Source organism: Homarus americanus, unplaced genomic scaffold, assembly GCF_018991925.1.
Source record: "Homarus americanus isolate GMGI-L3 unplaced genomic scaffold, GMGI_Hamer_2.0 scaffold32929, whole genome shotgun sequence".
Lineage (NCBI taxonomy): Eukaryota > Metazoa > Arthropoda > Malacostraca > Decapoda > Nephropidae > Homarus > Homarus americanus.
The window spans coordinates 14316642-14331461 of NW_024737097.1; the positions used below are offsets into that span (position 1 = coordinate 14316642).

General features: G+C 35.6%; 1 protein-coding gene across 2 annotated transcripts in view; it reads right to left on the reverse strand.

Annotated features, from left to right (window-relative positions):
• The window catches only part of LOC121873228 (dynein light chain 1, cytoplasmic), a 32071-nt gene that overhangs the window by 1728 nt on the left and 15523 nt on the right, over nt 1-14820 (reverse strand). The window contains exons 2-3 of one of the 2 annotated variants that reach the window (XM_042376603.1): nt 13029-13087; nt 11761-11872 (exon numbers count right to left, since the gene is read on the reverse strand). In XM_042376603.1, the coding sequence (XP_042232537.1) occupies nt 11761-11872; nt 13029-13057 (141 nt within the window). In that variant the 5' untranslated portion in view covers nt 13058-13087. The remainder of the gene's footprint in view (nt 1-11760; nt 11873-13028; nt 13088-14820) is intronic. The other variant, XM_042376604.1, reaches the window with a different exon arrangement.

The following is a 14820-nucleotide window of genomic DNA, read 5'->3' on the forward strand; positions in this document are numbered from 1 at the left end:
AATGTTTTCACAGATGATTGTTACGTACTGTGAAGTATTACACTGTACGTAAGTAAGTAACCACAATTTGCCTTATGAATAAAGAGAAAACTGTATACAATACTATATACAGGTTGTACCTCTCTAGTCCGGCAACCTCGGGACCTGACCGGTGCCGGACCATGGAAATTCACCCTTTTCCTGGATAGATAGTGACTTGTGCTTATGCTTGGAAGCACTAGCACCACTTTCTCTGCATCATGGTCTCTTTGAAGACATATTGAAGGGGTAAATGTCGTATAGTAGCTTCTCAAATTTCGCGAGTTTTTAATTCTTAACGTATTTTATTGGAACACACAAAAATAAATAAATAAAAATTTTGACGGCGGAAACTCGAATTTCGACGGGTTTGAATGGCCCGCCAACGTGCATAATCGTGTAAACCACGTCATTTCTCTTATGTACAAAAGATTCATTATTGTTTATTACTGAATGTCTTTTTTATTGAATTAATGTTTGTGTGCAAAATGAGCAATACAATTCATTAATAATACGTAGAATATTAAAACACACGAGGAAATGACACAGCATTGTTTTCGTTGATTACAAAGCCAGTGACTGACTAGTTCTACATATAAAACTGAAGAAAATAAGACCTTGGTTGTAGCTGTAGTAAAATTAATATGGTTGTTTTAAGTACAGTGACCCCTCCGTTAACGAACTCGATCCGTTCCAGAAGGTCGTTCGTTAACAGAAACCATTGTTTCAATGGGTTTTTGGGTAATTGGTTCCAGCTCACCGAAAATTTCCTAAATTCAACAAAAATGGTAGAAAAGTTCTTTCTTTGAGGTGTGTATGTAGAAGGCTCCTGGATGATGATGATGATGATGATGGGATTTAGAATGGGGGTGGAGGAGAAGGAAGAAGAGAAGGCATTGGGGTGGAAGAGAAGTCACCCCATGGCGCCATTTCACCCATAAAATTTTAGCTCTCTTGGTGTAATTCAAGATTATTTTCTTTAAATCAACACTGCACTGCATTATATATTGTCAATATGTAAAATATATTTCAAAATGACCAATAATTTGCTTGGAAACACAGAAAAAAGCATTTAGTTGAAGAGAGTCTCAAGCAAGATGTTACCTCCAGTGAAAACAGAGAGAGACTAACTCCTGTTTGCTGTGTTAAGAGGCTGGATGCCGAGCATTAAACTAGTCACTTTACCTTCAATTATGTTCAATAATTGTTAAAATGGCTAAAAAATTGAATATTAAACTTTTAAAATTATTGAATAGTATAAACTTCTTGATATTTACTAAAATAGTAAGGAATTTAAGCCCTAGAACCGATTAATGTATTGGCGGACTGATACTAAAGCTGGTTGCCCGGTCAGTGCAAGCGAAAACATGTTGAGGTCGGTTCGTAAGAACTTCGTTAACCGAATTTTTTTCGTTAACCGAATTGAAGATCCTTATGGAAGGCAGTTCATTAATCGAAATTACGTTAACCGAGGTGTTCGTTAAACGAGGGGTCACTGTAATGTTATTTAATGTTAATAAATGGAACAATAGAAGTAGCTAACGATAATGGTAAAGTAAAAAGAGAGACTGCGTATGTAAGTGCGCATGCGCACACGTGAAAACATATCGTCATTACTTTACATAAGAATATGAAAGCAACACTTATTTACTGTTCATATATATTTTAATTAACGTTTCTGAATTTGTTTTTATTGAATTAATGTATGTGTGCAAAATTAACAATACAATTTATTAATAATACATGGAATATTGGAGGAGACGAGACAGCTGCCGGCATTGTTTATGTTAAAGCTTACGAAACCAGTGACCGATTGGTTCTACATATAAAACTGAAGAAAATAAGACCCTGATTTTAGCTGTAGTAAAATTAATGTAAAAAAATAATATGGTTGTTTGAAGTACCTGTAATGTTATTTAATGTTAATAAATGGAACAATATAAGTAGCTAACCATTAATGGTAAAAAAAAAAAGTGAGACTGAGCAAATGTAAGTGCGCACATGTGTAAACATATCGTCATTACTCTACATAAGAATATGAAAGCAACACTTATTTATTGCTCATATATATTGAAGGGTTAAATGTTGTACTCTGTATAGACAAGCACAGAGAGAGCAGCCGAACTGCTGGATGTAAACAAACATTAATTTCCCGCGGCTTTTTTTTTTTAAGGGGATTAGCCCACCAGGGCATAGGTCACTGACCCACATTGGGGCCTGAGGGGCCACGGGAGTTTCCGGACCACAGAATGCCGGACTACAGAGGTACAACCTGTAGTACTATAAGGATAAAATTAAGAAAAAATAAAGAGTGTAGGGGTATATTGTGTGTGGGAGATTAGAATACATCTGGGAGCAGCAGACAAGAGGGTAGGGGAGCTTGGTTCTCGCCCCCAAGATCCCCTTAATACGCCTTTATGAATTTCACCACAATTCTCATATTTAGATTCATTTGCTGCCAGTTTGCAAAAATATCATAAAATAATAAACTTTCCCAAAAACGAATCCCACACTCACTTCCCTCACCCACGTGCTTACCATAACATTGATTTTCAGCACTCGGTATATAGTACTGTAGTGGACAGTATTTATCATCACTTAATAATATTAGTGTTGTGCGTGTATCAGCAATTAATAATATTGTAGAGCATTATGCACCTACATCTTCCCTGGTTCATTCATTAATCAGATGTCTAAGTGTATAAGTAGCAGAGTTGAGCCATTTTGTATCACCCAAAGGTAACTCCGTATCAAATACTACAGTATGTTATAGTGACCCTATTCTAAATTGTTTGGTTAAAAGCTTTCAAATGAATGCATCTTGAGTGAATACCTTCTGATACAGCTTATCCTTTTATTTTCAAGCCAAATAAAAAATTACATATTGCATTTGTTTTCTATTATTGAAGAAGTTATATTAATCATATGAAACATACACCATAAAGCTAGGGTTATGCCAGAGTTTTCCGGGCAATAAACCCACGATAGTATTTCATCCACATGCAATAAGTCAATGGTACAATGTGCACACTGGTCACACTGGCGAAAGGAACCATTGGCCAGGCGCCCAGTTCTCGCGGTTAGTTTGAGTGAGATGTGTGGTTCTTTTAAAGAAGACCAAGACGAAAAAGAAATGACTGTAGCTTCCAAGCGATGTTTCTTTATACTGTATAAGTAATGCAAGAACAAGTACTCTAGAGTCAAATTAGATTCCTGTCATGATGTATTCTTATTTTTTATTTACTATGACATTAGTAAGCAAAACTAAGAATGGTGTAAATTTTATTAATACAATAGACTTTATAGCAAATTTCAACCCACCATACTGTGGATTTTCAGACGCCCCGTTTGTCCCACTTTCGACAATTTGAGAAGTTCGTTAAAAAATCAACGCTACGGTGAAAATAAATATATATATATGTAACCGGTCGGAATTTACTGGACTTTATTTTCTCACTTGGCTTGGGGTTTATTAAAGATTATTAGATGGTAATGGCAGTGGAAGCGCCCCTTAGTGAGAAATCCCGAACCAGCACAAGAGCACTTAAATTTACTAACAAAATGAATTGTCCGCGACCCATGGAAGGATAGCGTCTGTGACTGGGATGAATGAGGCACACTGTAAATTTTAGACACTTTTATTCCCTCCAACTACAAACACAATCAAATAATGGTGCACCAATATGCGCACCTCTCAACTTGAACTTAAAACACTACTCTGAGGAATAAAAGTTGTACATGATATTGAAATTATTAGAAACTCAGACAACAATAAATTTAAAGTATTAAGAAATGTTGCTTGCACACATGAAACAGGCCTTAAGGGTTTTCACAGAATAATATCCACCACTGCAGAAGTGGTATAAAAATAAGAAATTATTAATTCCACCATGAATAGGCCTAAAGGGCACTCAATATAATTATGTTACACCAACAGATGCAGGCCTTAAGGGTTCTGGCGGAAACCTTGTTATACTGCAATAGCGCAGCACAGGTGACTAGACCACGTGACTATTTCTGTGGACGGACGCGCAGGGATGTCCTGTAGGTCCAATCGCTTTCACGTGACTCAGGACCAGCCAGCGTCGCGTCTCTCCAAGGCGCTAGCTTAGGCCTACGTGACATATTTTCCGCCTAACTAATAACTCCTTGGGACACCCGTGACATTATTCAGACTGATAAACGATCTATAATAATTTCAAATTCAATAATAGTCCCTTAACTTCATGAATCGCATCATTATTAATTCGGCAAATTACATTTAATATCACTTAGGCCTAGTTCCACAACCTCTCGCTATGTGCAGGGAGCGCTCTCTTCCCTCCGACGACCTTGAAAGCTCAGTATCGCCAATGGCGCGGTGTTTGAAATTACACTGAAATTTCTGAATATTACATATATATATATATATATATATATATATATATATATATATATATATATATATATACATATATATACATATATGTACCTATATATACATATATATACATATACATACATATACATACATATACATACATATATACATATACATATATACATATACATATATACATATACATATATACATATACATATATAAATATACATATATACACATACATATATACATATACATATACATATATATACATATATATACATATACATATATATACATATACATATACATGTATATATATATATATATATATATATATATATATATATATATATATATATATATATATATATATATATATATATATATATATATATATATATATATATATATATATAAAATCAACAACCTCACCCTACTTCGAAAAGGAGGAAAAAGTATAACTACTGACACGTGCTCTCTTCTTAAGAGGGAAGCATCCACAATACATGCAATAGATTTTTTTTTAATTTGCATCAATAACAAATAATAATGCCACCTTAGGAAAGCAAAAAAAATCCACCAAATGAACCTCCCAGAAATGTTTTCTAAAATCTAGTCCGATAAAGTAAAAACACCTAATTCCAGGATCAAGCAACTACTAAAACATCCCAAATTCCAGCAGTTTGATAAAAAAGGTTAACACCAAGACCCCAACATATTATAGAAGGCCAAGATGTTTACAAGAATGTAATGTTTCTCTCTTGTGATGTAGAAAGAAAAGATGTACAGATAGCTTCCTCACACATTACTGTGGAGATTTTATAGTTCTAGCTCTTGAGGGGATCAATTTCCAATACCAATCATATGCATCCATCTACACTAACAAAATCGGTCATACAACTCATGTGCAGTGTCACTCAACTACACACTTTGCTCCCTATTCCCACAGATTTCTATCTTCCTCACACAACCACAACTGGAAACCTCATCTCAACCACTACCAGCAAGTAACATGTTCCACTATCACCAGTAGGGAGTGTATACCTAACCGAACAATGAGCACCAGCTAATCAGCAGCGTACACCTAACCTTGCCCGGAACATCAACAGTTAGCTACTACATGGATACCAAATCAGTGCTTGATGCCATTTGCAAGTGTATTTATGTAGGAATCCAAGTTAGAAATAATTGTCAACTTAAAAAGTGGAGATTCTGTGGTTTCATTTGCATGCACTAACAATGTTAACAAGTCCAAGTGGCAGAGGTCATGTGCATGCAACTGTTGCTATGGTGTATGGTAGGTCAGGTGATAAATTTTATGCTGTGACCAAAATTGTTTTTCACACACTTTTGTTACTCCCTACTGAGGAGTACCTGTACTTGATAGGACTTATGGTGTGCACCATTTCATAACAGGTACTGTATATAAAATTTTCACGTACAGTAAGTCCCCGCTTAACGTTGCCCCCGATAAAGTTGTTTCGTTATAATGTCGCTATTCTTTAGATACCCATGTCTCGTTGATTCAGTATAACGTCGTCACGGACTACTTTGTATGGAGCATCACCCTCTCTCATCTTGGCGTGCTACACTCTCTTTCGTGGAGAGTCACAGCGTCCAGTCTTTGTTAGGCTTCCACAGCGTCCGTGCGTGTTAAGTGTTTTTGCTCTTAATACTGTACTCCAACCATTCAAAATGGTTTCCAAGCACCCATCAAGTGCTACTGATATTAGTGTTGTGAAGAAGCAACGTAAGACCATTAGCCTTGCTTTGAAAATGTAGGTTTTAAACTATTTTGAGAAATGTGAATGTGCGGAGGACATCCCTGCTGCCCTAGGTCTAACCCCCACATCAGTGCGTACTATCCGGACCACACGGACAAGATTAAGGCTAGTGCTAGAAATGGTACTTCTCTGAGGGCAACAAAGACAAGTCGTGCTCGAAGTTCCATGATTGAAAAGATGGACAAGATGCTGGCTATGTGGATGGAGGACCAGAATCAACGCAATGCCCCTGTGAGCCTTATGGTTATCCAGCCTAAGGCAAAATCCTTGTTTGACAACTTAAAGGCAGTAGAGGGTGAAGGATCGAAGGATGAGACCTTTACGGCCAGCCGAGGATGGTTTCAAAGTTTTAAGCATCGTTATAACTTCCATAATATTAAAATGACTGGTGAAGCTACCAGTTCAGATACTTTTGCTGCCAAGATATTCCCGCCGGAGTTCAAAAACATTATTGAGGAAGGAGGTTACTCAGCCAAGTAAGTCTTCAATGTGGACGAGACTGGTCTCCTTTGGAAGAGGATGCCCAAAAGAACCTATATCTCCAAGGAAGCAAAAAGAGCGCCAGTTTTTAAAGCGGCAAAAGACTGCATGACTCTGCTACTTGGTGCGAATGCTGCTGGCAACTTCAAGCTGAAGCCTATGTTAATTTCTCGCACTGCCAACCCATGTGCCCTGAAAGGTTACTCTAAGGCTTACCTGTCTGTCATCTACAAGGCAAATAAGAAGGCATGGATAACCAGCGCCATATTTAGCCAGTGGTTAAATGTGTATGCCGTCCTTGCTCTGAAGGATTATTATGCCAAGGGGAACCTGAACTTCAAAATTTTTCTTGTTGTTGACAATGCTCCAGAGCATCCTCCCAGTCTCGACAATTTACATGACAATGTTCAAGTTTTATTCCTGCCACCCAACACGACAGCACTGATGCAGTTTATGGACCAAGGCGTTATCGCCGCATTCAAGGCGTATTATTTACTGCATACCATGGACCAACTGCTCAAAGCTACCGACGGAGAAAATAAACCTACTATCCGAGAATATTGGCGTGCTACAACATTCTTCATGCAATCGACAACATTGGCAAGACATGGGAAGAAGTTTCAGAAAGTTGCCTGAATGGTGTGTGGCATAAACTATGGCCAGAGTGCATGAACAGTTTTATGGGATTCATGGACTTAGTCCCAGCTGTGAATAGGGATATCCTCAGCTTGGTTTGACAAGCAGGCTTTGATGAGCTGGAATCTGAGGAAGTCTTGGCTTCCCATACAGAAGAGCTAACTAATGAAGATCTGCAACTGCTAACAGAACAGTGCCGCTGAAGAAGAACCACAACGAACGCTAACTACCAAGAGGATGGCAGAAGCGATCGACATGATCCAGCAAGGAATGCAAATCTTCATTGATGACCCAAACAGTGAACGTAGCTCAAAGTTTGTAAGTAACATTGAGGAAACTCTTAGTTGCTATAATGAGATCTACAAGGCAAAATGAAGAGCAGCACTAAGCAGTCAACCCTGGATTTTTTTTTGTGTTGCCAGAAGGCAGAAGCAGCATCTTCACAACAGCCTGCAAGTGAGTAGCAACCAGCAGAGGAGGAACCCCAGTCAGAGCAGGAGGATCCACCCGCTGGGTTTCAGCAATTCGCCACACTCTCCCTCCACCACCTCTATCCATCAGTGAGTACAATACAAAATGATTTAGTTTATTTAAATATATACTATTTTCTAAAAAAATGCCATTGAATTTCCAAATATGTAATGTATTTCATGGGGCAAAGGGAGGCTGGGGAATGTAACTCCCGTACTTAATCTATTTATTATGGGGAAAATTTATTCCGTTAACGTCGTGGTTTCAGGAATGGAACCACGACGTTAAGCGAGGACTTACTGCATTAAGATATTAACATCAGAAGAGCTTTGAATACAGTATTGTATTTGATCTTGGAAGCAAAGTTTGCAATGTATTTTTTTTTATCTTCAATCTATTTTCCGGGGAGAGTGGGGGACTGGTGTAAGATTTATACTGTACAGTAAGGTTGGGATATACTGTATAGCGATATTTTATAAAAAAAAATTAATATCGCGACTACCAAAATTATCGCCAATTTCCAATATTTAGCGATGGAAATCAGGCAGGAAATATTTCAAATTTACCACCATGGCAAACAAATGCATTATTTGCTCACCAGAGGCACCACCGTGGCTGCTCACTCACTCACGCTCGCCCGCAGTGTCCTTCTGAGTGAGTGACGAGTCAGCAGCAGAATCTGCTGCAGATTCCGACTTCTAAGGCGAGTGTAAATGGGTTGCTAATGACTTGAAAAGTGAAGTGAATGGAAAGCTTAATACTGTAACTAATATTTTTGGTTTGTTTGTTTATGTAGGTGTGGGATTGTCAGGTGAAGGTGGCAGTGTAGTGTCTGCTGCTCCCGGGATGGCGAGTCAGCTGCCGAGTCTGGTGTTCCCTAGTCTGGCATTCCTTGATATTGAAACAGTTTGGTGTTCCCGAGTCAAGAGTGTTCATTGGTGCTTTAGTGAGTAAGAAAATAAACTCACTAAGTCTAGTTTAGTCACTTTTATTGGCCGCCAAAACCTAACCCTATTTTCCCCATTGATTACCTGTAGATGTATTAAATATCGTGACTTAGTATATGGCAAACATCCTTGGACCCTATCTCGCGATATATCCCGACCCTACTGTGCTGGGTTTCAATAAGATGGATTTTCTATTGGGAGTAAAATATAAAAGATGGAAGGAGATGACACATTTTCTAAATAAAATAAAATTTTGTATATGTATCCATATTCTTAAGTTCCAAATCCCTAATTCCTTCACCAAGAGAATGAAAAATTAATTTATTGTAAACTACAAAAAGTGCTTTTACACATACCCCTAATTCTATTGAGAAATGTTTGGTACAGTAAAACAAAAAATTCAATAATCAGAAAACACCCCCAACTCCTTACGATATACAGCTGCACGTGAAAATTCATGTGCCTATTCCCCATGTAATGAGAAAAAAAAAATGACACACACACACACACACATACATACATACATACATACATACATACATACTATATATATATATATATATATATATATATATATATATATATATATATATATATATATATATATATATATAATATATATATAATATATATATAATATATATATATATATATATATATATAATATATATATATATATATATAATATATATATAATATATATATATATATATATATATATATATATAATATATATATATATAATATATATAATATATATATATATATATATATATATATATATATATATATATATATATATATATATATATATATATATATATAATATATATATATATATAAATATATATAAATAATATATATATAAATAAATATATATATAAATAAATATATATATAAATAAATATATATATAAATAAATATATATATATAAATAAATATATATATAAATATATATATATATATATATATATATATAAATAAATAAATATATATATATATATATATATATATATATATATATATATATATATATATATATATATATATATATATATATATATATATATCTATCTTGATAAAATCACACGGGAAAATGGAAACAACGAGTACCTTAGCTTTCGTCTTTATTCAAGACATCTTCAGAGGCAACTGGATTACATGGACAGAGAGAGGCTTAAATATACAGGGTGACCTAAAAACATGGTCAGGTCATAATGATGACATCCACTAATCCCCACACCAACACACACGTAGAGGAGCTTAAGAGAAGGGTGGTGACGTGACTAGCCAGGTCAGGTCAGAAAAAAGGGACCCACAAAATAACTATCATACATCTAGATGGGGAAACTTGCATTTTGAAGGATGCCAATAATAATGCATAACAAAAATTAAAAGTACAGGTATCCCTCGTTTAGAGTTAATTCGGTTTATTGATAAGAAATTTTTACACCATTTCTCATTTAATATTTGGACAAAATTTGGTTTAGCATTAGGTTTTTGAATGACTTGTACCTGTAAGGGGAAAAAATGGGGATGAAGTGGCCTGTGAGATGGCATAATGCCATTGTTACATGTAATGAAACTATAAGTTTGGGAAAAAGTACTACAATACAATATTCAATTAAAATTTGTTTTTATCCCAATAGGCATTTTGCATTTTTGTTACCATTATCACTAGTATTCGTTTTTAGGTTAGTTCAATTAAAAAACAAACAAAATACACTAGAAAAATATCTCGTACAAATTGGGATAAAAATTTATCTTTACCCAGTACTCTAACGTGGCATTGAAATAAAGAAAATAATATAAAACTAAAATATCAAAAGTGAAGAGCATGTATGTAGGTGAAGTGAACAAATGGTTGAGGCAATGGACTGTAACTGCATTGCCTACTTCCCACCTAGCCACACACTCCCTTGAACGATGTGACGTCACAGTACCATACACACAATGCAGCAGCAGCCACATGTGTCTGAGTCAGCTGAGCAACTACCTGACTGAACTGTGTGGCATCACCCAGGATGGTTTGAGTGTGGAAGGAGTATTTTTTGTACATAAATGTGCCATTGTAATTTATGATATGCTATGTGATCAATTTTATTGTTTATCATAGCAATTTTTTTTTCATTCTTAAGTACTGTATGTAATTTGAAATTTGTTCAAATTAGGCTCACCATCATTTAACTGAGAACCACATCGTTTATATGTAAGTTTGGAGTTAATAAATCAATTCTTTAACTTCAAAACTATTTAAAACAAAACTTAATCATTATTATTAAGGAGTACTGTACATACTCAGCATTTAGGCCCTGCCATTTGAACCTGTTGTTCACCCTCTGTGCTTTGCAGTTATCCCCCAAATAACGATAATTTTGCTTATTGTTAGGTTTTCAGGAACGCAACTCCATCATTAAACGAGGGATATATGTAAATGGCAACACCCAGTGGGTGTCTACCATACATTTTGTTGGAAACTTTTAAATCTGATGTGTGCACCAAAATGTAGCGTACACTCTGCGACCCAACATTAGTCCCATTAATACATTACAAATTCTTTCAGTGTAATTGCTACTTTAACGAGTTAAAAATTCTATCAATTTCACTCTAGATCACAATTTTCTACAAACATTGTTGCTGTTTCCATAATACAACATTAAGCAGACATCAATAATTCCATAAATTTTGGATTTAACATTCATCAAGCCACTTCAATTATATAAAGGATGACCATTATGAAGTACAGTATTGGTGATCAGCATCAGCAAAGAAGTGAAAGCGAGTCTCACAGGCATGACTGCCCGTTAGGGACAGTGTTGATATGGTTCACTGTATACTAGTAAGCCTTCAGTACACAAGGTGGCAGCAAGGCCAGTGCTGCACTTCCCAGAAGTTGTAAACATTGGTACCCATTTACAAATGGATGAACTGGGAGTGCCAGGGAACAGAAGGCTAGTGTAAAACCACTTGACAGCCACACTCCAATTCTTTTACCCATGTGCAGAATAATAAGACATTTTCCTCCTTGGTATAAAAGGCCACATGACCAAGATCTTACCTTCTCAATGTTGAATTTCTCAATAGCCTGGGTGGCACAGTCAACAGCATCTTGCTGCATCTCCTCTGACATGTCGGCATTCTTTACCACGGCTTTGCGGTCTGACGACATCCTGTGAATTCAAATTTGTTAGGAACAAAAAGTACTTAAGTTTCCTGATACAGTACATTACAATTTCCAAACCCAGAGAACGAAAACTGGCAGTCCGTAACAAGAATGAATGCAGGTATGGCCAAGATGAAATCTTATTTTTGCCAAAAATCATTTAGTCACAGCCACCAAATTTATTCTGGGACTTGTGAAAACCATTACTACTCTCTGGCTAAGTGCAAAAAGGGCCAATGTCATAAAATGCCAATTTAGACTTTGGTCCATGAAACCCAGGTTTCATGGACCAAAGTCTAAATTGTAAATTTTTGACATGGCCCTTTTTGCACTCAGCCAGAGTAATAATTCAAGGATTATGCTGAAGGTGCACACCAAGTAATTAAACAGTATACAAATAATTATGTGGTCAATATTAGCAGTTCATTTTAAGGCAATCAAAGGAGACAATGCCTCCAGTTAAACTGACAACTACACTAGTATACTGTACTGCCACAATGATAGAAAACAATATTTATGTGGGAATTAATTTTAAACTGTGCTAAAGTATCATTGTTTTGACCATTAAAGACATTTAAACTAAGTTGCATCAAACTCTTGCATATTCTTTCTCTACTGTACTGTTAATATGAACAACTGCTACAAGTGAAATAGCATAAAATGCTAGTTCTAAAACACAAGCAGTAAACAGGGTAAGGGTCACTCGTTAAGAAGCTGCAGACTGGTCTCCATTGAAATGAATGAATACTTTGCTGCAATTCAAGAAGCAGCCAAATCTCTTGAAAATGGGAACAATCAGGGATAAGTTAGCATTACAAAACAGACTGACAATTTACCATTCTCCACAATCCTGGGATAAGTTACCTTCAATTCGTCTACCAACCTTAAGCAATACGTATTTGTGTCATTCCAGCAAGGTTTACTCATTGTGTTCTGTGCAAAATGTAAACATTACCAAAATGCCCAAACACAGCTTACAAGGTAACTGATTAATCAAGCCAGACACACATTCAAACAATGTTAAAACTTTTCTGTCCACACTTGCTAAATCAGAAAAAGCTTAAAAGAAAAAAAAAGTGTCCCAGTACATTAATCAAAAGACTGGCAGGACTGGAGGAAACACGAGGGCTTGAGGTAACCGGTCCATGCGACACCTGCCCTACCTTGCTAGTAGCGACGGGCAGCAGAACATCTACATCTACCCTAATCGCTCTCTACAATGCTGCAAGTGAACCCAATGCAAGCAAGTTATTAAACGTAAATGTTACGAAGTTTAAATAATTCTGCACTGCTCATTAATGTCACTAGAGGCTTTGCAGCTAACTGGCAAGTTTTTGTCAGTGGATATTAAATGATTCCTCTATTGTTATTGTGTCATATTGGGTGACTTTAGTACAATCACAAAAAAATTTACTAGTCTTAACCAGATCCCTTTAACAAGTGCCCAACATATGGAACATAAATAGTCACCACAATCATAATGCATCAATGTTGAAGCAACTGTATAATATATTAAATAATTATATTGTTTAAAAATTCAAATCCACATTTCTAATAAATATTTTTCTTTGGGCATTCCACTGTGACAAAGTATTATTGCCAATAATTCTTAATTTAAAGATAATTACATGCAATTGTCATACACTTCTTGCAAACAACCAACATATTTGTCATAAAAAACATTAGTCATGACAATACCACCATATGTTTAGTAGTCCACATCAATTGGGATCACTAAATATAGCATGTGTGTGTATCACCCAGAGAGCATAAGCATAATAAAAAGAAAAGGTCAACAGACTATGTCAGAGTTCACTTTGTACATATATACTATACACGAGGCAAATATGCTTGCTGAAGAGTCACTGGCTACACCACTTCAAGTAGCAGTACTTGTAATGGTAAAAAATCCAATAATACCACATATTACAAAATATGAGCTACTGGAATTGACTATATAGATCTAATTACATTATTTTCTAAATATTGTACAGTACTGTCATCTACAGTATAAAGCCTATACAGTACATACCCTCCATTAAGAAATTGATTTCCATATTTGACTATCTTCAATAAGCTTTCCAAAACTTCAGAACATGCTGATTTAAGCAAAAATTATAAGTTTACTATGTACATACAGTACTTTTAAACTATATAAAAATACCATAGCAATGAATTCATTAGTAGATGCGTGCAATACAGTGGTCCCTCGGTTAAAGAGCGCCTCGGTTAACGAGTTACCTCCCATAAGATTCTTAACTTTGGTTAACGAGCAATCCCTCGATTAACGAGTTTCTTACGAGCCGACCTGAACATGTTTTCGCTTGCACTTGGCGGTCAACCAGCTGTAGTATTAGTCCGACAATACAGTAATCGGTTCTAGGGCTTAAATTCCTTACTATTTTAGTAAATATCAAGATTATACTATTCAATAATTTTAAAAGTTTAATATTAATTTTTTTAGTCATTTTAACAATTATTGAACATAATTGAAGGTAAGGTCACTAGTTTCATGAGCGCCATCCAGCCTGCCAACACACCATACAGGCGTTAGTCTCTGTCTTTTCAGTGGAGGCAACATCTTGCTTGAGACTCTCTTCAACTAAATGCTTTTTTTCCTGCATTTCCAAGCAAATTATTGGTTATTTTGAAATTTCTTTTACATAGGTATTGACAATATATAGCGCAGTGTTATTTTAAAGAAAATAATCTTTAATTACACCAAGTTTAAACTTAAAATATCAAGTGTCGAGATTTTTTGAATCCAGCATGGGGTCTAAGTGATCAAGAAAAGCGATTTCAATCCAAACAAAGCAGGAAATTATAAAAAAACACGAAGAAGGCATTAGAACAAATGCGCTATGCAAAGAATATGGCATGTCGACATCAACTGTGTCGACAATTCTTGCACAGAAAGACAAATTTAAAGAAGTGAAAGTGAGAGACAAATCTACC